This window comes from Thecamonas trahens (assembly GCF_000142905.1).
Source record: "Thecamonas trahens ATCC 50062 unplaced genomic scaffold supercont1.6, whole genome shotgun sequence".
Taxonomy (NCBI): domain Eukaryota; order Apusomonadida; family Apusomonadidae; genus Thecamonas; species Thecamonas trahens.
This window is the reverse complement of record NW_013657674.1, coordinates 332,705-354,343: the sequence shown is the minus strand read 5'-3', so window position 1 is coordinate 354,343 and position 21,639 is coordinate 332,705. Positions and strand designations below refer to the sequence as shown.

Genomic DNA, 21,639 nt, shown 5'->3' with positions numbered 1-21,639 from the left:
TGGAGATTGGGTGGGTGGGTGGAAGGGGGGGGGGGGGGAGCGAGGGGGGCGAGGGGCCGCTGGGGCTGGGGCCGCGGCACCGGACCGCGGGGGGGATACCCATCTCGCGCGGTGAGAGCTGGGTCACCACCCCCTCTTTTCTGGCACCTTACTTGCTTGCTTGCTGACGAGGTATGGTCGTGTGGGTGCGCGCGCTGGTGTACGACGGTGGCGCAGCGGATGGCTGTCCGGGCACGGTGCTCACGCTCGATGGAGAGGCGGTAGCGGCCGCGGCGGCGGACAGGACGATCGATGGCGAGCTGCTGGATGAGCTGGGCCTACGGCGGGCTGTAGGGGACAGAGGCGACCCGGTAGCGGATCGTTACACGGTGACGGTTCTAGATGCGCACTTTGGCGAATACGTCCGGCTGGTCGATGCCGCGCAGCTGCTGGATGCCGGCGCGGTGAGGATCAAGCTCGTCCCGGCGGCGGCTGGTATGGAGAAGCAGGGCGACGACTCGCAACATGACGAAGCATCGGCGCCGAATCTTTCGGTTGCCGCCGAGATCCGCCGACGATGGCGCAATCGGGCGCCGATTCCAGTCGCCTCCAGCCTCTTGGCCGCCCTCTTTGTCGCCCTCTTTGCACCCAGCCTGGCGTGGATCCTGGCCTCCGCTCTTGGCCCCAGCCGCCCGCGGACACCTCTGGTTCCGAGCTGATCTGCGCGGGATTGCGCTAGGTGGCGGTTGTGTTCCGCTACAGGTGCAGCGCAGGGGCCAAGCTACAGAGTTAAGCACAGCGGCCGGACGGGAGAGCGCGAGGACGTTGTGGATCTTCTTGCGACGGACGAGCTTGCCGGTCGGCGTGGCCGCGCAAGTGGCGCCGTCGCGCAAGCGGAAGCGCACTTTTGCAACGGCTGCTCGTCATCACCACTCTCTCCGCAGCAAGCCGCCGTGCGATGCGACTGCCTCGCCTGCCGAAAGCTTCATGGTAAGCGATGGCGGCCGCGGACCTTTTGCGCCACGTGCGGCGTCCATCTCTGCATCGCCGACTGTTTTCTGTTGTGGCAGTCATGAACACATTGTACTACTCTTTTGCAACAATTCATAGACGTTGCGATGTCTGTGAACGCCGCGGGAGCGCGGCTTGCGCGATGGACATATTGACCATTCCGTACCATAGAGGGTTAAGCCTGCGCAGAGGCGATGCTCGCCCAGCCGCGCCGTTCAACGTGACCATCGACGTGGTGTTGTGCGCGGCGCATTATTCCGAAACCCGGTCCCGGCCGCACTGGATATCACCACGCACGTTGCCAGCAAGCCGCTTTGTGGTGCTTCCAACATCGTCTTTGCGGACAGCATGTTCGATCCGTGCTCCTCTGGCTGCCCGCTCTCTGACCGCTCGCCGTCAGTGGTGGCTCTCAACATCGGGCATGGCGTCTACCTCGACCTCTTTCCGTTGAACCCCGCCGATCCGCTGTCATATGTCCACGCTTGCGCGCAGCCGGTCAGTCGGTTGCTGGGCCTCGCAGTCCTGGCGCCCGCTTGCCCCGCTTGCCCCGCTTGCCCACATCCAACAACCGATTGAACACTCGTTTTCTCAGCATGTGCTCTACCACGGGCTCTATCGTGGGGTCCTTCGATCGCTTGCTCAGCATGCACTCGAGCCAGAGCCGCGGCGGCGGCCGAGGCTCGGCTTGGTGGTGTGGCTCGCGCGCCACCGCCGGTGTCGCTCTTGGCTCATTTCGCGGCACCATTCATCTCCATTTTTCACCCAAAATGGCCGACCTGACCAACGTTGTTGCCCGTCTTGAGGCCGTTGCCTCGCGCCTGGAGGCCGTCGCCGCCGGCGGTGGTGCCGCTGGTGCCGCCCCGGTTGAGGAGGGTACGCTCCACACATGCCCCTCTCCTCCTCCTCCTCCTCGCGCGCTTCCTTCCCCTGGCTCTCATTCCACCCCCCCCCCCCCCCCCCCCCCCCTCCCCCCCGCACTCCCCGCCGTAGCCTTGCTCCGCCGCCCACCAGGTCGCGTTTCTGGCGAAGAAATTTGAGACATTCGCCTGACGAGCAGACGACGGGCACTCGGCCACCCACCGCCATTCGTCCGGCCACTCACTCACACACTACCACCGGCGGCCATGGTATGTTCCAGGTGACGTCCCGCGGTTTGTTGAGGAGTTTGACGAGCTCATTGCCGAGCACATCGAGCCGTTCCATGCGGCGGCGCAGACGATCGGTGGGAGCGTGGCGACGGCGGCGGGCCACTTTGTGGACGCCGTCCGTGCGCAGCGCGACTTCCTTGTTGTTGTGGGCTCGTCGAAGAAGCCCGACGATGCGACGTTTGCGGCGCTGCTCGGCCCGACGGCCGAGGCGCTCGGCGCGGCGATCAACGTGCGCGAGTCTGTGGCGCGGTCGGACGATGCGTTCAACGCGCTCTCGGCCATCTCGGAGGGTGCACCTGGTCTCGGCTGGGTCCAGACGACCAAGCCGGCGCCGCACGCCAAGTCGATGGGCGAGGCTGCCGAGTTCTACCTCAACCGCGTGCTCAAGGACCACAAGGAGGACCACTTTAAGACGTTTGTGCGGTCGTTCAAGGCATTCTGGCCGGCGCTCTCCAAGTACTGCAAGCAGTACCACACCACTGGCCCGGCATGGAACGCCAAGGGCGGCGATGCGCCGTCGTCGGTTCCCAAGTCGGCGGCGCCCGCGCCCGCGGCGTCGTCTTCGGCCCCGGACTCGGCCCCGCCTCCGTCCTCGTCGGCCGCTGCCGACACCGGCAAGGTCAAGGCCGGCCTCTTTGCCGAGCTCAACCAGGGTGGCGCCGTCACCGGTGGCCTCCGCAAGGTCACTCGCGACATGACTAACAAGGACAAGAAGGTCAACTCCAAGGTGACCACAGTCAAGAAGGCGCCCGTCAAGAAGGCCGCCAAGAAGAAGGGCCCGGCCGTCTTTGAGCTGCAGGGCAACAAGTGGGTGGTCGAGAACCACGACGACCGCCAGGACCTTGTCATTGCCGAGCCGAAGCGCAACCAGACTGTGTACCTGTACAAGCTCGACAACTGCGTTGTCCAGATTCAGGCCAAGGTCAACTCGATTTGCATGGATGCCTGCACCAAGGTCGGCCTCGTCTTCACCGACGCCGTCTCGGTTGTCGAGGTCATCAACTGCAAGTCGGTCCAGGTCCAGGTCACCGGCCGCGTCCCGTCCATCACCGTCGACAAGACCTCGGGCTGCCAGGTCTTTGTCTCCGAGGCTGCCGCTGACGTCGAGATCGTCTCGTCCAAGACTGACGAGATGAACATCGTCCTCCCGCCCGCCACCGAGGATGGCGACATCACCGAGTGCCCGGTCCCTGAGCAGTTCAAGACCACCATCGACCTTGCCACCCGCACCATCAGCGTCGGCGTCGTTGAGCACCACGGTTAAGCCTTTGGTTGTGCTAAATGTTCTTTTCCTGCCACGCTACACGCACACTGTGTGCTTCCTCTCTCTCTCTGTCTCTCTCACATGTGGACCTCCACAAGCTCACGGAGCGCCTCGACAAACTGGCAGAGCGCGGCACAAATGGGCGCGGTCGAAGCCATAGACGGCGACGACATGTTGGCCACGTACCGGCGCACTAGGGGGATGAGCGTGGCGGCAACATGCGAGACTCGCTTGGTCAGGTTGACCAACCGCGGCGAGGCCGAGGCTGGCGGGTTGATGGCCAGGTCGCCGACCTTGGTCACCAGCGTAGCTACCTCGTCGACCCACTTCTCCGACACCTTGACGTCGCGCTTGCCCATCGACTTGAGGAGCGTGACCATGAGGATGGCGAGCGACGAGATCTCGTTGAAGAATGCCGTCTCATTATCGGCTGCCGACGTCGCGAGCTCCGAGAGCGGCGACGCAAACTTCTGCACGTCCGACTGGAGGCAAGGGAAGGCCATGTCCATAATGACCGCTGCCACGCACGCCGCCAGCGACGAGACGTCCGCCACCAGCGTCGTCTTGGACGCAGAGTCGACCGACTTGCTCGCCACAGCGCCTGCCACTGTCGGCACCATCTTGACAAGCTGGCTCATCTCCGACTGCAGCCGCCGCACGCTCTGGTCCGACACGCCGCTCTGGGCCTCGGCCTCGGCCAGGAGCGCGTCGACAACACGGGCGGCCTTGCGGGTCGACTCAACCATAAGCGCCGGCGCGCCGGCCGCCAACGCCTCTGACACCGCAGAGAGCGCGTCACCGACCTGCCGGCCGAGGCCCAGTACGATGCGAGTCGAGATGCGGTCATCGGCGGGCAACTTCATGAATGCCGCCCCGGGTGCCATCTCGGCCACGGCGTCTGGGACGAGGACGCTGTCGCGAATGAGGGTGCCGATGGGGGGGAGGCCCATGACGGCTCGCATGTACATGACCACGTTCATGCCGCGCGCCATCTGGGTCTCGCGGTCCTCTGCGGACAGCCGCGACGCGCGGCTCGTCGCCGATGACTTGATCATCTCGACAACCTCGAGCGCAATTTCGCGGACGTCAGCGGCAATGGCCAACGGGCACACACCGTGCTCGCCCGACGGCGAATAGCCGGCGGCCATAAACGCCGCCAGATACTCGTTTGTCGCCTTGCACAGCGTAGCCAGGTAAATCGAGCCGTCGGACGCCGCGTCGGCCACGTGCTGCGGCAGCTCGGCCATGGCGCCCATAATCTCGGCCACGTTGGCACCGAGCAGCGCCAGTGCCTTGAGCACGCCGGCCTGCTCCGGGCAGACTAGGACGGCTTCGCCGCGCTTGGCCAGATCCTGGGCAAGCTCGGCATGAACCCGCAGCGCATGCTGGATCTGCTCCCACGCCACCGCCGAGGTGAGCGCCATCACTGCATCGGTGAGGAACTCGGTCTCGGTGGAGAGCTCGAGCCGGAGGAAGGCGTCGAGCTCACCCTTGCGCGACTCGAGCTCCTCTTGCAGCGAGCCAAGGTTGACGTACGACTCTTGGATTGACTCGCGGATGGCAGGAACCCAGTGCGCCGGTGGCGGCCCGTGCATGACCACCATCTCGGCACAGAGCTTGCCCTTTGGCAGGTCGTCGAGTGCAGACCGAATGGTGACAGACGACTGAAAGAGCGACTTGGCGGCGGCGCCAATGGCGCTCCCGTCGCGTGCCACGTCGTTGAGCACAAAAATGTCTTGCTGCATGGCCGCAGCGAGGTCGATGATCTCGCTCGTCACATCGCGGAGCCGCTCGACCTTGATCTCAGCCGAATCGCCGAGCTCGGCGGCAAGCTCGCGGAACTCGACGGCAGCCTTTTCGAGGTCGGCGTTAGCCACGTCGGTCGAGCGGTTGTGGAGCATCGAGACTGGGTTCGTCACCGACACAGTCAGCGACTTTGCGCTCGACGCATGGCCGGCGTCCGAGCCCGAGTCCGAGCTTGAGCCCGAGCCCGAGCTCGACGATCCCGATCCGTCGCCGGAGCTCGAATTCGAGCTTGAGCCCGATGAGCTGGACCCGTCGCCACCGGCAGCGGTCTCCTTGCCCTTGGTCGGCGCCTTGGTCGGCGCAGGCGTGGGTTCAGGGTTGCTGCTCCCCGGCTGCGGCTTGGCATCGTTGCCAGCCTCGTCATCGGAGAGCTCGGTGACGGCGGCGAGGGCGGCTAGGCGAGCGGCGTCGGCAGCGGCACGTGCCTTGGCGATCCGACGCTCGCGGATGGCCTTTTGCTTGGCCAGACGCTCCTGGCGCTGGAGCTCCTTGCGCTCCTGCTCGGCACGGCGCTGCTCGCGGAGCATCTCTTCTTTTCGGGCCAGCTCGGCCTTGACCTTGGACTTGGCCTCGTCACGCTTGCGGCGGCCGGTCGCCTCCTCGACAAGGCCGCGGATGGCGGCCGCGTACTCGCCACCGCGGGCGTTAAGCGTCCGGTCCGAGACCGTATCAGACGGGTTTGCTGCGCAGTGCTGCGCCAGCTGTGACATGATCTGGACTGCAGCCTCCATGCTCGAGGTGTGAGCCTCGAGCCGGTCGCGGGCCTCGGCGTTGGTCTCCTCGGCAACAACCGCTCGGCCGGCCTCCACCACCGTTGACATGGCGGTGCTCACCGCCGAGACATGGGCATCGACAAACGTCGGGTCCGACGCCACAGACCTTAGCAGCTCGATGATGATCTTGGTCAGTGAGGCAACGCCCTGCAAGAAGCCTGCCAGCGACGGGTTGGCCGCATGGACGGTCGCTGAGAACGCAGCCGCGTTGGCAGCGTCGCGAATTTCCGAAATCACAGTGTCGCGGAGCGCCACCGTGAGCGCGTTCTTGGTAATGGTCTCCACAGAGTACACCTCGTCAATGAGGGCGCGGACGAGGACAGGATTCTGCTTGTCACCCGCCCACTGCCGCGAGGCCTCGACTAGCTTTTGCACTCCGGCATTAATGTCTTCGTTGATCTGGAGGAACAGGTTCTTTCGCTCGGGGTCGCGCTCGGCGTCGATCGACTGTGCGATGCCATCAATGTCAAGCGTCAAGTCGGAGACTTCGGTGATGACCGACTTCATCTTACCAAGATCCAGCGAGTTTTGCTTCGGCAAGACAACCGAGTTGCCAGCCCCGCTCGCGCCGCTCGCACCGCCGCTGTCGATGGGTGTGGGCAGCGCCGAGAGGACTGCCTTGATCGACTGGGTCATCGACGTGACGTTCGTCGAGAGCGCAAGCGCAAGCGACGCGTTGCCTGGTGCCTCTGCTGCTGGCGCCACCGCATGAATGACCGCCACGGCCTGGGCGTATGTCTCCTTGAGCATGCCGAGAAGCCGCTGCGCAAGGTCTTCGTCGTTGAGCGAAAACGCCACATTCTTGCCCGACTCCATGAGATCCTTGAGCATCTGCGCCAGCTCCTGCACAGACGACGAGACAGCCTCGACCGTCCCGGCCTTGACCAGGTTGACAATCTCGTTGGCCCGCATGTACGTCGCCTTGGACTTTGTGGTAAAGTCGGCGTGCAGGTCTGCTGTGAGGCCCGAGTCACCCGACGCCGTCGGCGGCGGCTGGCTCGGCGGTGGCGGCTGGCTCGGCGGTGGTGGCTGGCTCGGCGGTGGTGGCTGGCTCGGTGGTGGTGGCTGGGCCGCCTTTCTGATCGCCTCCTTGGGCGAGAAACCGCCCATAACGTTCGCCCCGATCGACTCGACAACCTTTTGCAGTTGGGCGACTTGCGCCAGCACATCACCACCACCACCAGTACCGCCGGCTCCAGCGAACACTTTGACGGCACTCAGAACCGCCATCATCTGGTCGGCCACAATCTGGCCGAGTTTGGCGAACGAGTCTGTGTGGAGGCGAGGGAGCGGTGGGGTGAGCGTGCGGCAAAATGATCATTGCCAGTCGGCACCGCCACAGGAGGCGCCATAGATGGGGTGCAGGAGGAGAGGGAGGAGGAGGGGGGGGGGGGGAGCAATGTAGCAGCTGTGGCAGCGTACCTTTCTGGGCTGCAGAGTCTGCCACACTGGCCAGCTTCTCCAGCGCTGCCTTGATGAGCTTGACCTGGCCGGCCTGCGGGGCAGGAGACGAACAACTGTGTTAGTGCGAGAAAGACGAGGGGGGGGGAGGGGAGGGAGGGAGGGAGAGAGGGAAGGAGGGAGGGGAATAAAGGGAAAGGGGACAAAGGCGTAGAGAGCGTACTGCATCTTTGGTCGAGGTGAGCGAGTCCTGGACCGAGGCGCTCTCAACAGCCTTGCTCAAGGCCAGCGAGGCTGCGTAGGCTGCTTCGAGCGAAGCACGCAACGACATTCGGGGAGGAGTGCGTACACGCAAGGTGAGTCCCGATTGGCAGCAACGGTTTCGCCCCGGTGAGGCTTTTTCGTGATTTATCGCGACGATTGGTGCGGCCGATCTCAGCGACGGAGCTTGGCAAGGAGTCGCTGGCGGAAAGTGGACTTGACGCGGGTGTCCTTTTCCATGCGAAAGAGCTCGACGTCGTCCTCCTTGGCGCGATAGTCGGAGGAGATGACACCGACGATGGCCTCCTGCGAGTCGTTCATGACGGAACGGATGACGTCGATGAGAGCGTTGCGCTGGGGGACGGAGAGCTCGCAAAGCGGCTCCACCTTGTAGCGCGGGACTTGCTTGCGCAGGATGCGGGCAAACTCTGTGGGAAAGAGGCCAGTCTTGCCGTTGACGCACCCGCACATCCACTCGGGCGAGTCTGTGGTGACAATGTCAAAAAGAGTCTGGCCCTGGACAAACGAGAGCTCGTCGACCTCGATGGCCTCAAAGTGGGAGATGGCGACGCCCATGCGAATGGAGCGGGTGGCGACCGAGACGTCGGCGAGGGCGCGAAGGAAGGTGTTGAGCTCTGCGGCGCGGCCCTCGATGAACTTGTTGAGCTCAACCATGTACGGCTCCTTGCCGGGAAAGATGACGCCGTTGGCGAGGCGCTGGATAGTTTTGGAGACCATGACGAGGCCTGCCTGGACCGCCCGGGTGAGCGGGGCGTCCCGGAGGCCATACTTGGATGGGGTGACGAGCGCGGGACAGATGAAGCGAAGAAAGACGAGGCCTGCGAGAACGTGGATCTCGTTTTGCGGAAACTTGGGGCGGGCGCGGACAACGAGGGCGTGGCAGATGGTGCGGATCTCAAGCGGCATGTTGTCGACCGACGAAAAGATGGCATCGACGAGCATGTTGAGAACATTAACGAGGCGCTCAACGTTCTCTTTGGGGTTGTCGCCGTACTTTTCGATCTTGAGCTTGTTCGGGTCGGCCTCGATGACCTCAAGCACCGGGTTGATGACCTTGGCAAGAAAGTCGGAGCCCATGACGGTGCAGTACGCTGACATGACCTTGGTGGTGAGGGTGTTGGACCGAAAGAGGGTCGAGCCGGCCGATGCCGGTGTCCGCCCGATCTCGTACTCGATGAGGGTTTGAACAAGAATCATGAGCCGTTTCTGTGAACCAAAGACGTGGACGAGCGGCATGGCGATGACATCGGCCTGCTTGATGGTGAGCGTCTTGGCCAGCGCACGGACGAGCATGCCGTCTGGCTGGGTGAGCACCGTACCGATGATGTGCGACGGTGTGTTGGCGTCAAAGATGGAGAAGAGGAACTGCAGCAGCTGCTTGATGACGTTGACTGGGACTGGAAGCGCCGGGTACTCGGACCAGTCCAGCTCCGAGTCTTCGTCTGAGACCGTGCCAGCACCGCCAACGTCTTCGGGATCGGTGAGGGCGCGAATGCGCTTGTTCTCCGGTAGCGAACCGCGGCGCGGGCCGCTGGGTCCGTACTGGGTCATCCTCCGGATGTCAGCCGCAAGCGTCGTTGACCGTGCCATCGAACGCGGAACAATCGACATCCGGGCTTCTGAGCGCGAGATCTTGCGCTGGCGGGCGTTGGGCCGAGCCTCGGACTCGGCCGTAGGCTCGGTGGGTGGTGTGGCATCGGCCGTGGCGCTTCTGGCGTTGTCCTCTTGACCGCCACCATCCAAGGAGGCGAGCGAGGCACGCGCCGACGACGTCGCCGACGACGACAGCTCACCGTTCATCAGGTCATCGAGCGTGTCGATGAGGTCGTCCATAACGACGAGGTGGTGGTCGACTGCTGCGCGCGGCGCGGCGCTCGCTGGAAGATCCTTGTTCAACGCGACATTGACGCGAGCCTCAACAGCGGCACGCTGCTTGGCTGGATCCAGCAGGGCCGGTGGCGAGGCCTGTTCAGCGGCAGGACCAGCGAGAGCGGCGGCAGCAGCAGAGTCGTCTGATATGAGGCCTGATGGGCGTGCAACGGCGACCGGACTTCCAACATCGGCCTGGACCACAGGGCCTCCGGCATCGGTGACGGCGACCTCGGCGGCTTCGACCGACTCGACTTGCGAGTTGGGATCGACGCGGTGGACGGTAGTTTTGGAGCGCTTTGGCACATAGTCGACCATCGAATATCCGGGGTCGGCGGCCTCGGCGGAGCCATGGAGCGCCGGCGGCGAGCGAGCAACAGTGGCCGGCTTGGACGTCCGCGTGGGGACCGGGAGCGCGGATGCAGCATCAGCGTCGCGGTCGTCGGCGTCGCGGTCGGGTACTTCCGAGACAGTGACCGGCGCGTCCGAAGTGATGACGATCTCAAAGCCGGCCTCCTGGTTGGGCGCAAAGGTGGAGCAGACAAGCAGGTACGGGTGCGCGGCTGGGGGCAAGACGACGGTGGCGGTGACTTCTGCGGCATTGAGAAAGTCGCCCGAGGTGCCAATGGCCTCCTCAGCCCGGATCGGGGTGGTGCGCGGGTTGGCGTCACCAACGTCGGCGACAACAATGCCAATGGGAACAAGCTCCTTCCCAGGCTCTGCCAGCTGGCGGAGGAGGATATGGATAACAGACGGCGACGGGCCGGCGACGCGAATGCCATACATGGGGTTGAGGGCCGAGGTCGGGAAATTGATGCACCCACCCGCAGTGAGACCGCTCCACGCGTTGGTGAGGGTCACTGAGTGCGATAGGCTCTGCAGGGCAAGAGCCTGGACATCGTACTCGGGCCGCCACTTGGTGAGACGGACAGCGTCGTGGGCCGAAGTGACCTGCAGAGTAAAGACGGCCGAGACACCAGGCTCAAACGTCGACGGCATGACCGTGTACGGATGCGCAGCCGGAACCAGCGAGAGTAGGACCGAGACTTGCTCGACATTGACAAACGGACCAGACTCACCGACGAGCGCCCGCGAGCCAAGATCGGATGAGACCCGCGCTCCAGCAATGTCTGCCACGATGAACCCGATGGGGATGGCGGTGTCCATGGAGGGCGCGCGGCGGATGAGGGTGAGGCGGACATTGACCGGGAGCTCGTCGACGGCGGCATCGCCGGACGGCGGGACAAAGAGCGAGAACTGCGGGTTGTTGATGGCAGTCGGAAAGTTGATGGCGCCACCGGCGGACTCGCCCTTCCATATTGAGTGCAGCTCCGTAAGCGGCGGGAGGCTCTCGAGTGGGTCGACGTCGACCGAGAGCGGCGTTAGCGAGACTTCCATGTCCGAATAGACCGAGACTTTGAACTCGCCCTCACATTGAGGCTGAAAAGTCGAGACAAAGACAGTGTAAGGCTTGTTGGTCCTCGCAAGCGCCTCGGAGGTCTGAACAGCGGCGTTGTGAGTGTAGCGTGAAGTCGAGGCAAGGATCGAATCTTGGTACAAGTACTCGACGCGCTTGCCCAAGTTGTCGCACACGTACGCACCGATGATGTGCAAGTCCGACGCGCCGGTCTCGGCCACGGTGTGGTAGGCCTGCTCGAGAACAACCACAAAGCGGGCACGCGAAGAGACACCATCCGGGAGGGCGACGAGCTGGAACTGCGGGTTGGCTGCGGCGGTGGGATAGTTGGCGCAGCCGCCAGCGGTGAGCCCGCGCCACTCGGACTCGAGCTCGGCACGGTAGACGAGACCGCGTCGCGCAAAGAACGAGTCCGCAATGGCCGGCTCGAGGCGGACGGCCTTGTCCGAGTACACATTGATGGTAAATTCACCCTCTTGGCCTGGCTGAAATGTCGACGGCAAAATGATGTACGGCAGGAGCTCCGGTGAGTCCATGTTCAAATCAAGCACAGGTGAAGTCGCGGCAGCGGACCCACCACCGGACTCGGGCGGCGGCACGCCGGTAAACTTGTCAGAATCATCATCATCATCATCATCATCGTCGTCGTCGTCGTCGTCAGCTGCGGTGGTGTCTGTCAGCGCAAGCGCGGTGTTGACCAAAGGCGCGAGCGAGGTCTTGATAATGACGGCCGACTCGCGAACGTACGAGCCAGAGCCAGCGATGATCTCAGTCTTGGAGAGGTTGCGGGCGATGAGGCCGCGCTTGTCAACGCAGTACAAGGCAATGGGCCATGAGGTGCCGGCCTGCTCGAGCTCAATGACAACTGCGGTCTCGTCGGGAACGTAGAGATAAAACTGTGGATTGTTGCCCATTGTAGGTTCGTTCACCGAGCCGCCGGCCGACTCGTCACGCCACTCTGACGTGAGCGAGGCGAGGTACTTCATGCCATATGATGAGGCTGTTGGTGCAACGCGGTGGTACGGCTCAAAGACAATCGGCGCTGAAGCGTACACCGTCCAGGAAAAAGCAGCTTCTTGGCCGGGCTCAAATGTGGTCGCCATGCACGTGTACGGCGTGGCGAGCGAGTCAAGCGTGCCGAGCACGCGCAGTTCGCGCTGCGACACATACTGGCCTGACGAGAGGACGACGTCGTCGGTGAGCAGCGTCTGCAGCTTCTTGCCGCGCTTGTCAGTCACGTACAGAGCGATCGGAAACTCGGGCGCCTCGGCAGCCACGGCATCGAGCTCGCTCGGATCAGACACGGCGTTGGCCAGCGGCTGCTGCTGGACAACGAGCACGACTCGCGTACCGGGCTGCGTCACTGTGAGCAGGAACTGCGGGTTGTCCTTGACCGAGACGTAGTTGACGCAACCGCCGGCCGACGAGCCTCGCCACTCGGACTCGACCGTCACCACGTGTGGGTAGAGCTTTTCGACGGCGTCGGCAAGCTCGACCGGCATGCCAAGCTGGACGCCCGATGCTTCAAGCCAGGCAGTCGTCGACTCGACACTCTCGCAGGCTGGCGGAGCGATCGAGAGTTCAAACTCGCCCTCAGTGCCAGGCAAAAAGGTGGTCGGAAGCACCACGTACGGCTCAGTCCGCGGCTCGAGGGTGACTACGCACCAAACTCTACGGTCGCGCGAGTACTTGGACGTCGAGGCAAGGACACTCGTCGATGATGGTTTGAAGACCAGCGGGAGGCCGCCCGAGTCGATGACCGAGACGCCTATGGCATGCGATGAGCGCGGCTGCTCTAAAGCAACCAGGACCGTGACCGGCTCCGGGCCCGAGACAAAGAGCGGGAACTGGGCGTTGTCCTTGAACGTCTCAAAGTTGAAGCAGCCCCCGGCGGTGACGCCGAGCCACGCGCCGGCCACCTTGCCCGGCTCGACGACTGAGGCACCGGCCGTGACGCTCGGAGGCCGCGGCCGTGGCGCCGCCTCCACCGCCATGACGGCTCCGGTCGTCGATCCAGCCCCGGCCGCCGCCGCAGGACTGGGAACCGCGAGTCCGGCAGGCATGTTGCCATCGAACCCCAGCGTCGCAGGCTCGTTCAAGACCAGCGAGTCAAAGTCGCACGTCGAATACGTGCGGATCCGCGACGAGGTCGATGGTGGTTGATGTGCGGTCGGCGTCGGCGGCTCGTCGAGGCCGGTCTCGTCGGTCTCGAGAGCGTGCGTAACAAAGTCGAGCTCGTCCATTCGCAGGTTGAACGGCTGGGTGGCGGAGAGGAGGACGTGAGGTAGAGACAGTTGACAATAAGGGGGAGGGAGAGATAGAAATACGGAGAACGAGAAGGAAAAGGGGAAAGGGTGGACGTACGTCTGCCGCAATGCTCTCCATGTTGGCCATGAGCGCGTCGAGGTCGTCGAGGTCAGGCTGGAGAGCAGCACTCATGGGTGACGGGAGGTGGGAGGACGTAGGGGGTGGGGATGGGGGGGGTGGGGGGGAGGACACGAGACAGCTCGAAATCGTGCCAGGTTCTAGTTTCGTAGAAAGCGGTACGAGGCTTGCCGGTGTTTTGGTGGGGAAGGAGGGACGGGAGATGTACGGCTGAAGCATGGGGATGTGCCATGCAATGCAAACACGAGCTATGGCGGTGGCTGGTGCTCCGGCGGCGATAATGCAGTCTGCGGGCTATCGGGCATCGGGAAGAGACAGGGCGGCGGCCGGGCACGCACACACGCGAACTCCTCCGCAGCCGTCACAAGACCTCTTAGAGCGACCACAGCCGCATGGCAAGTCTTTATCATCGTCCCCTAGCAGTAGCTGCAAGTTGAGCAGGGTGTGGTAGGAGTGGATGCGCCTGGCACAAGAAGTCGGGGAGGGGTGGGAGGAGCCGTCAGACTAGACGACGGAAAGATCACTACAGACTACAGACAAAAATTACAAAAATGCTGAGAAATAGCCTGAAATGGCCAATAGATATTACATTTATATATTACGTGTTGTGATTTTGTGTGGATTTTTAAATATTCTGTTCTTGTGTGGTATTTTAATATATTTATGATTCTAGAATTATATAAATGTATAGTATGGATGCTAGTGTCGGAATAGGGCCCAGTTTTCCGTTCCTGGCCGCCAATCCATGTTTCGTCCTCCATGGCGCGTTGCGATCCTTTCACTCTTTGTCCTCCCGACCGGCCGTCAAGGACGTGCTCTTGGCCATCCTGTAATACCCCTGATCTTGCTGCCATCGCTCTATACCTCGAGAGCAAGTCGCTCGAAATTGGCCCTGAGACTCGGCAGCGCAAGCGACTCGTCGCAAATGAACGACAGCACCAACGTCCTGCACCTCTCTCCCCCCACTCCAGCGAACACCGCGCACCATGGCCAAGGGTCAGTGCTGGGCTTGCTCAAAGAATGTCCGCCCCAAGAAACAACAAGCTGTCGGTCGCGGACACGTGGTCCACTCGGATGTCGAGTGCCTACGCCGCGGCGCGGCCATGGCTGAGGCCGAGGCTGCCGGCCAGGCGCCCGAGTCGCTGGTCTTTCCACACGTTCTGGCCCCTCACACCTTCAAGCGCCCGACTCTTTGTGGGTGTGTGGCAAGATGTTGTACGGCGTCTACAAGCAGGGCCTCTGGTGCTCGATGTGCGGCATCGCGCTTCACACATACCACGTGGACGACGCCGGCGACACCTGCCCACACGGTCCGGCGGGCCTGACGACGACAGGCGTCGCAACTGACGGGCCGGGCGTGGCCTCCGACTCGGATGACGAGGGGGCAGATGTTGGTACTGGTGAAGACGAGCTTGCACTCGCGCTGGTGCCGTCGATCAAGGGCACCGGTATGGTCGACGTCGCAACTGCAAATGCGACGGGCGACATGGCTAGCGCCTCAAGCCAGCTTGCGGGCGAGCCGGCGCAGCAGTCGGCCCCAGCGCCGATCCTCTCGTTTGTATCCGTCGCCCGCCTGGCATCGCTTGTCGACAAGGCACGAACCCGGCTCGTCGACGCAGTCGTCTCCAAAGCCATGGCCGATGTCGCCGCCTCGCCCAGTGGCAGCCAGATCCGTGAGTGGCTGGCTAGTCTGGGTCTCGACCTTCACCTCCAAGCTTTCCTTGCCATGTACGACTCGCTTGACGAAGTTGCCACTAGCCTCGACGACGCCGATCTCAACGACATGGGTATCTTTGATGCCTCAAAGCGCGCCGCGCTCCTCGACGCCGCGGCTGCGCTCGTTGTTGAGACAAAGTCAGACGCGCCTGTGCCGGCTGTTGCAGCTGCCGTTGCGGCTCAAGCTGTCTTGCCGCCTGCCGATTTCATGGCCGACAAGGCCGCCCGCCGCAGGTTCCGCATCGTCGAAGAGATCATGACCACCGAGGAGACGTACGCCTCGTCGCTCGCCCTCATTCAGACCTGGTTTCTCCGCCCGCTGCGCTCGCGGCTGCTGACCGCAGGTGGACTCAACATGGATGAGCTCATGCGGTCTGTCGGCATGTTAACGTCGGGCAAGGGCCAGGCGCCGGTGCCGCCAACTGAAGCGCCAGTCGCGCCGGACGGCGCAGCGCGCGTCCCTGCCATCACCACCGAAGAGTACTTTGCGCTCTTTGCCAACCTCGATCAGATGACGGCGATGCATGGACGCATGTCCGAAGTTCTCAAAGAACGCGTCGCGAGCTACGATCCGGCCACAACACGCATCGGTGACCTCTTTGCCACACGGACCAACTTTTCCGCAAGTACATCTACTTTTGCTCCGGCTTTGAAGACTCGCACGAGGTCTTTCAGGCGCTGTGTGGCAGAGGCAAGGCAAAGAACAAGGCGTTCAAGACCTACGTCGACGCATTTGCTGCGGCGGTGGGCATGAACCTACCCGCCTTTCTCATCATGCCGGTCCAGCGCATTCCACGCTACATCCTCCTCCTCTCCGACCTCATCAAGCACACGGCCGAAGACCATCCCGACTACCCCGCGCTGGAGCGTGCACTCTTCAAGGTCAAAGAGGTCGCCGACTACATCAACCGCGCCGCCCGTGAGTTTGCAGAGCTCAAGGCTGTTGCTGCCACCCTCAAGGGTGCGCCCCGTGTGTTGGTCAACCACCACCGCCGTCTCCTTGCCTCAGGCCTCCTCTACAAGCACAAGACCTCAGCGGCATCGTCGTCGTCGAGCCTGCTCAAGATCTTCCTCTTCTCAGACCTTTGGGTCGAGGCCAAGCCTGCGAAGAAAGCAGGCAAACCGCATAAGTTCCTCGCTTGCTATCGCCTCAAGGCGGCCGCCGTCAGGCCGGACCGCGACGCCAACGCCTTTGTCCTCGACGTTGTCGAGACCGTCCTCGACTTTCGGTATCGCCTTCCGCCCATGGGCATGAGCGGTTCTGCAGACGACGGTACAGCACTCGATCTCAATGGCTGGCTCGTGAGCCTCGACACTGCCATCACCGAGGCTTCGCTCAAGGGCGACCGCCCGCGCCTCCTCGCCAAGCGACTCCACGCCGACTCAGTGCTCGAGCCAGGTGTCTCTGACAGCGACGACGAATGCGACGACAATAAGGATGGTGATGATAGCAATGATGGCAGCAGCAACGGCGACGAGGCTGCTGCTACAGCATCTGCGGCTGCCGGTCCCGCATCCCGCCCGGCCGCTCCAGCCGCCCTTGATCGCATGACGCACACCTCGCTCCCTCTTCTGGCTCGTGCCGTGTCGTCCGGCGACGTGACCAACCTTGGCCTGCGGGTCGCCGCCGTCGCTGCCGACGTCCAGCAACTTGTTGACAGCGCTGCTGCTCAAGACGCGCAGGTGGATGTCGTCGCCTCACTCACCACGCTCAAGGACGCGGCGACTGTGGCTGCTGTCTTGCTGCAGCACGACAGCGGCAGCCCGGAAGTCCTCCAGTCGGACGAGTGGTGCGAGCTCACCGCCGCTCACGCTGCCTTTTCGGCAGCTGTCCGCGCCACCCAGCTTGAACAGTAGATGCAGACACGCCCGCACACACACCTTTACTCGCGCGGGCACGGCTTGACGCCCCAAATCTCTTCGGCGTACTGCCGAATAGTGCGGTCTGACGAGAAAAAGCCCATGCCGGCGGTAGAGAGGATGGCCTTGCGGAGCCAGGCGTCCTGGTCGCGGTACACGGCATCGGCGCGCGCCTGGGCGTCGAGGTACGACTCAAAGTCGGTGTTGATGAGGTAGTAGTCGTTGCGGCCCGAAAACGAGTCAAGAAGCAGAGGGAACTCGTCGTAGTTGCCAAAAGTGCCGTCACGGATGGCGGCCTTGGCCTTGGCTAGCGGCGCACAGTCCGGCGGGGTGTTGAACTGGACCTGAGCGCGGAGGCCGTCGACTTCGCTGGCGAGGGCACCAAAGACAAAGACCTGGTCATGGCCGATCTCCTCGGCAATCTCAATGGAAGCGCCGTCCATCGTGCAGATGAGCAGCGCACCGTTGAGCGTTGCCTTGCCAACCCCGGTCCCGGACGCCTCCATGCCCGAGCACGAGATCTGCTCCGAGAGGTCGGTGCCCGGGAAGATGACTTCGGCGAGCGAGACATTGTAGTTGGGCATAAACACGACCTTGAGCAGCGAGCCGACGTCGGGATCGTTGTTGACAACGTCGGCGACGGCGGTAATGAGTCGGATGATGCGCTTGGCGTTGTGGTAGCCGGGCGCAGCCTTGCCGGCAAAGATGGAGACGCGGGCGACAAAGGCGGCGGCAAGCTCGGCCTTGCTCGCCCCACCCGCCACAGCCTCCTTGATCGCGAGGTAGCGGACAATGACCGCGAGAATATTCATCAGTTGACGCTTGTACTCATGAATCCGCTTGACCTGGATGTCAAAGAGTGCGTCGGGGTCGACCTCGATCCCGTTGGTCGACTGAATGAGCTCCGCGAGGCGAACTTTGTTTGCCCGCTTCACACGCGCAAAGTCGGCAGCCAGCTCCGGGTTGTCGATGTGGGCCCGGAGGCCGGCAAGCTCGTCGAGGTTGGCGATCCACGCGTCCGACTCGAGCCACGAGGTGATGACTGCAGCAAGGCCCGGGTTGGCTTGGTGAAGCCAGCGGCGCGGCGTCACGCCGTTGGTCTTGTTCTGGAACTTGCTCTCGCCGAAAAACTCGCAAAAGTCCTTGAAGATTGTCGTCTTGAGCAGCTGGGTGTGCAGCGCGGCGACGCCGTTGACGTGCGTGGAGCCGATGATGGCAAGGTTCGCCATCCGGATTGACCGCGGGTGTGCCTCGTCGATGAGCGACATCCGCGCAAGAACGTCCATGTCGCCAGGCCGCCACGCCTGAACTTGCTGTAGAAACCGGTAGTTGATGTCGTAGATGAGGTCGAGGTGCCGCGGGAGCAAGTGGCCCAGTAGCTCGACAGGCCACTTCTCCAGCGCTTCGGGCAGGACCGTGTGGTTGGTGAAGTGGAACGACTTGACCACAATGCCCCACGCCCGCTCAAACTCAAGCCCGTGCTCGTCGACAAGGATCCGCAGCAGTTCCACAATGCCGATCGATGGGTGCGTGTCGTTGAGCTGGATCGCCACCTTGTCCGGAAGCTCCTCCCACTCGCGCGGTCGCTTGAGGAACCGCCGCAAGATGTCCTGCAGCGTGGCGCGCACGAAAAAGTACTGTTGCTTCAGCCGCAGCTCCTTGCCCATGTACGTGTTGTCGTTCGGATACAGGACCTGCGAGATGTTCTCCGACTTGTGGCGGTCCTCGATGGCGCCCAGGTAGTCGCCCTGGTTGAACGACTGCAAGTCAAACTCCTTTGCCGGCTTGGCCGACCAAAGCCGGAGGTTGATGCAGTTCTTGGTCCCATAGCCCGGAATCGGCACGTCGTAGGCCACCGCCTGCACAACCTCGCCGCCTACCCACTCCACCACCCGCGGCGAGTCGGAGACCACCCGTACTTCGCCGTAGAACCGCACAGAGTACGAGACATCAATGCGTGGAATCTCCCACACGTTGAGGTACGAGATCCAGTAGTCCGGAAACTCGACTTGCGCCCCATCCACAATCTTCTGCGCAAACATGCCGTACCGGTACCGGATGCCGTAGCCCCACGCCGGGTAGTCGAGAGTCGCCAACGAGTCCATGAAACACGCCGCAAGCCGCCCGAGCCCGCCATTGCCTAGCGCTGCGTCCTTCTCCTCCTCATACAGCTTCTCCAGATCCGTACCCAGCTCCATCAGCGCCTGCGAGTACTCGCCTTCGATGTCCAGGTTGAGCACCGCGTTTTGCAGCGCCCGGCCCACGAGGAACTCGAGCGAGAGATAGTACACCCGCTTGACGTCCTTGTTGGTGAACGTCTGCTGCGTCACGTTCCACATCCCCAGCAGATGGTCCTTGATCGACAGTGCCGTTGCCTGATACAGGCCAAAGCTATCCAGGTTGAACTGCGTTCGCGCAAGCGTGAACTGGCAGTGGTTGACAATGTGCTTCTGGATCGACTCGACGTCTCTGTCCATGTTCTCCATGCCTTGAGTCAGAAGCGTCCTGCATTGCAGCGGAGGAGGGGGGGGGGGGGGGGGAGAAGGGCGATGAGTGTGTGACGAGAGGAAAGGGGAAGGAGAGGGAGGCGAGGCGGGTCGACGGGCAGCCGACAGCAGCCTTGACCTACCAAAGAAGCTCTGACTTGTCAGCCTTGTCCTCGGGCGGCAGGTAGCCTGAGGGGGACGGAGGCATGTGCTCGGCGTCATGTTGTTCGGCCGCCATGGTGGTGGGAAGGAGGAAGACAAGTGTGGGTTCCGGGGCTGGGGCTGGGCCTCGCGGCTTTGTTGTCCAAGCTGGCTATCTGGGCTTGTGGCCTGACACGGACAACAATTGCGACGTGGCGTGCGTGGACGAGAAAAACCTCGGCTGGGCCGGCAGGGTGGGGAGCACCACGGCATCACAGCAAAGCTGTTGTTTTCTTCTTTTCTTTATCACCTTAGGCGGCGGCCTTCTTGGCGAGCTCACGCTCGACAGCACGGCGCTGGGCGTCGATCTTGGCCTGCGACTTGAGGCCGAGGACGGAGCCACCCCACTTGCGCGAGGCCGAGCGGTAGACCGGCTTGTACGAGGCGTTGATGCCGTCGAGGAGCTTGCCGAACTTCTGCTTGTGCTCAGCCTTGACGCGGGTGACCGCAACGCAGGTAGCGTTCTTGGTGTTGGTCAGGCGGCCGAGCATGGCCTTGTTCTTGACAATGGCAAACGGCACATCCATCTTGTTGCAGAGGGTCGGGAGCCAGAGGACGAGCTGCGGGGTGGGGCGCAGAGTGTGCAGTGTGAGTCCAGGGTTCTTGCGCTGCAAGTCCTCGGTCCACATCCAAGCGTTGTCCGCAAGCCACCCGCATCGCGCCGTCTTGCTGCTGCGGCCGGCTCAAGCGTTGTTGCTTCCAAAGCAAAACGCCGAGCCGCGGCCGCAGCCGAGTCGTCATTGGCATCACCGCAGTGCGGTGCGCCTAGGGTCATCGGCCAGGGGTATCAACCCTCACACAGCAAGGCACGCGATACGGTAGGCCTCGGGTCATCAGCCGCACAAAGTGTGACAGCCTCGGATGGGGGGAGGGGGGGGACGGGAGTGGCAGTGCGTCTTGGGACGGACGGCAGAGGGAAGGGGGGATCGGCAAGAGGGGAGTCGGAGGGGGAATCCATCAGGGGCAAGCGTACCTCGATCGGGTCGACGTCGTGGGCGATGAGCACGAGCTGGGCCTTCTTCTGCTCGATGAGAGTGGTGACGTGGTTGAGGCCAAACTTGAGCACGTACGGCTTCTCGGTCTGGACGGTGCCGCCGGCGGCGATGGTCTCGGCCTCGGCCTTGAGGCGCTGGCGCTTCTCGGTCTTGGTCTCCGGCTTGTAGTCCTTGAGGAACTTGAAGACCTCCTTGGCTGTAGCGAGGGTGAGTGTTGAGCAGCAGGGAGGGAAACAAAAAGCAACGCAAGTGCGATGGCCCTCAGACAAGGCTGAAAACTTATTGATTGTCCCCATCGAAGGGGTGCAAAGCAGCGCAATGCACCCAGATCGGATAAGCGTGATCATCAACGGGCAGTGGGGCACAGGCTCCGGCACAAGGTGGGTGCCAAGCTGGGGAATGGAGGGGGAGGGGGGGGACAACAAGCACTCATACACAAAACGTACTGGTGGTCGAGTCAAGAGCCTTGGTGAAGACGTTGATCGACGGCGGGACGCGGAGGCGCTTCGAGAGAACGCGCTTCTGGCGCTGGAGACGGGCGTACTTGGGCCACCGGACAAAGCGAGTCAGGTCGCGGGCCGGCTGGATGTCCTGGCCGACACCGAACGACTTCGGGCGGGCCATAAACATGGCATCCGAGTACGGGGACGACTTGGCGGCCGACTTGGCACCAGTGTTCTTCTTGGCGGGGCGGGGCTGTCCTCAGCAGTCATCCACACGTTATGCCGCGCTCGGTGAGTCCTCTGAGCCCTCTTGCTTGCTGCCCTCACTCCCATGGCCAAGCCTCGCCATGGCGGGGGGGGGGGGCGGTGCATGGCCCGTGGATGGCAGACAAAATCGTCTGAAAAACAAGCTGCCGGCCATCGCGCCACCGAGCCCATGCCCAAGCACACGGCTGGCCAAGCAGACGGTAGTCAAGCCCGCTGTGTACTCTTGCAGCAAGCTACGCACTGCGCTGGTCGCATCCACTGTCGATGCTCACTTTGTGGTGGGGGTCGTACCATAGTGTGTGATAGAGAAGGGTGGTGTCGGACGAGACGATCCGG

General features: G+C 63.0%; 6 protein-coding genes across 6 annotated transcripts; 2 read left to right on the top strand and 4 right to left on the bottom strand.

The window, feature by feature from the left end:
• Nucleotides 1-1,731: 1,731 nt before the first annotated feature.
• On the top strand, nt 1,732-3,436 carry AMSG_01591 (adenylyl cyclase-associated protein). The gene is made up of 2 exons (XM_013906187.1): nt 1,732-1,863; nt 2,129-3,436. The coding sequence occupies exons 1-2, from the start codon at nt 1,758-1,760 to the stop codon at nt 3,400-3,402; spliced, it is 1,380 nt and encodes a 459-aa protein (XP_013761641.1). The 5' UTR covers nt 1,732-1,757; the 3' UTR covers nt 3,403-3,436.
• On the bottom strand, nt 3,406-7,729 carry AMSG_01590 (uncharacterized protein). Its single transcript, XM_013906186.1, has 3 exons — nt 7,606-7,729; nt 7,404-7,476; nt 3,406-7,252 (listed from the first exon to the last, which is right to left on the bottom strand). The coding sequence occupies exons 1-3, from the start codon at nt 7,711-7,713 to the stop codon at nt 3,480-3,482; spliced, it is 3,954 nt and encodes a 1,317-aa protein (XP_013761640.1). The 5' UTR covers nt 7,714-7,729; the 3' UTR covers nt 3,406-3,479.
• A 44-nt stretch (nt 7,730-7,773) lies between these two features.
• Nucleotides 7,774-13,389, bottom strand: AMSG_01589 (uncharacterized protein; the record flags this gene model as incomplete). Its single annotated transcript, XM_013906185.1, has 2 exons — nt 7,774-13,208; nt 13,315-13,389. 2 exons carry the CDS (start codon nt 13,387-13,389, stop codon nt 7,818-7,820), a joined length of 5,466 nt encoding a protein of 1,821 aa, XP_013761639.1. The 3' UTR covers nt 7,774-7,817.
• A 1,155-nt stretch (nt 13,390-14,544) lies between these two features.
• On the top strand, nt 14,545-17,012 carry AMSG_01588 (uncharacterized protein; the record flags this gene model as incomplete). The annotated part of the gene is made up of 2 exons (XM_013906184.1): nt 14,545-15,677; nt 15,707-17,012. Coding segments are annotated over 2 exons (2,335 nt in total), but the record flags the coding sequence as incomplete, so codon positions are not given.
• On the bottom strand, nt 16,921-19,656 carry AMSG_01587 (glycogen phosphorylase 1). Its single transcript, XM_013906183.1, has 2 exons — nt 19,541-19,656; nt 16,921-19,416 (listed from the first exon to the last, which is right to left on the bottom strand). Exons 1-2 carry the CDS (start codon nt 19,633-19,635, stop codon nt 16,935-16,937), a joined length of 2,577 nt encoding a protein of 858 aa, XP_013761637.1. The 5' UTR covers nt 19,636-19,656; the 3' UTR covers nt 16,921-16,934.
• A 166-nt stretch (nt 19,657-19,822) lies between these two features.
• Nucleotides 19,823-21,621, bottom strand: AMSG_01586 (60S ribosomal protein L8). The gene is made up of 4 exons (XM_013906182.1): nt 21,595-21,621; nt 21,040-21,289; nt 20,572-20,789; nt 19,823-20,158 (listed from the first exon to the last, which is right to left on the bottom strand). The coding sequence occupies exons 1-4, from the start codon at nt 21,595-21,597 to the stop codon at nt 19,850-19,852; spliced, it is 780 nt and encodes a 259-aa protein (XP_013761636.1). The 5' UTR covers nt 21,598-21,621; the 3' UTR covers nt 19,823-19,849.
• Between the last annotated feature and the right edge of the window lie 18 nt (nt 21,622-21,639).

Coding starts and splice junctions, on each gene's coding strand:
- AMSG_01591 (XM_013906187.1), top strand. CDS start 1,758: ATGGCCGACCTGACCAACGTTGTTGCCCGTCTTGAGGCCGTTGCCTCG. Junction 1,864..2,128: donor TGCCGCCCCGGTTGAGGAGG/GTACGCTCCACA, acceptor GGTATGTTCCAG/GTGACGTCCCGCGGTTTGTT.
- AMSG_01590 (XM_013906186.1), bottom strand. CDS start 7,713: ATGTCGTTGCGTGCTTCGCTCGAAGCAGCCTACGCAGCCTCGCTGGCC. Junction 7,477..7,605: donor TCACCTCGACCAAAGATGCA/GTACGCTCTCTA, acceptor CCTGCCCCGCAG/GCCGGCCAGGTCAAGCTCAT. Junction 7,253..7,403: donor AGACTCTGCAGCCCAGAAAG/GTACGCTGCCAC, acceptor GCCTCCACACAG/ACTCGTTCGCCAAACTCGGC.
- AMSG_01587 (XM_013906183.1), bottom strand. CDS start 19,635: ATGGCGGCCGAACAACATGACGCCGAGCACATGCCTCCGTCCCCCTCA. Junction 19,417..19,540: donor GACAAGTCAGAGCTTCTTTG/GTAGGTCAAGGC, acceptor GCTGCAATGCAG/GACGCTTCTGACTCAAGGCA.
- AMSG_01586 (XM_013906182.1), bottom strand. Junction 20,790..21,039: donor GGCTCTTGACTCGACCACCA/GTACGTTTTGTG, acceptor CCCTCGCTACAG/CCAAGGAGGTCTTCAAGTTC. Junction 20,159..20,571: donor ACGACGTCGACCCGATCGAG/GTACGCTTGCCC, acceptor CCCACCCCGCAG/CTCGTCCTCTGGCTCCCGAC.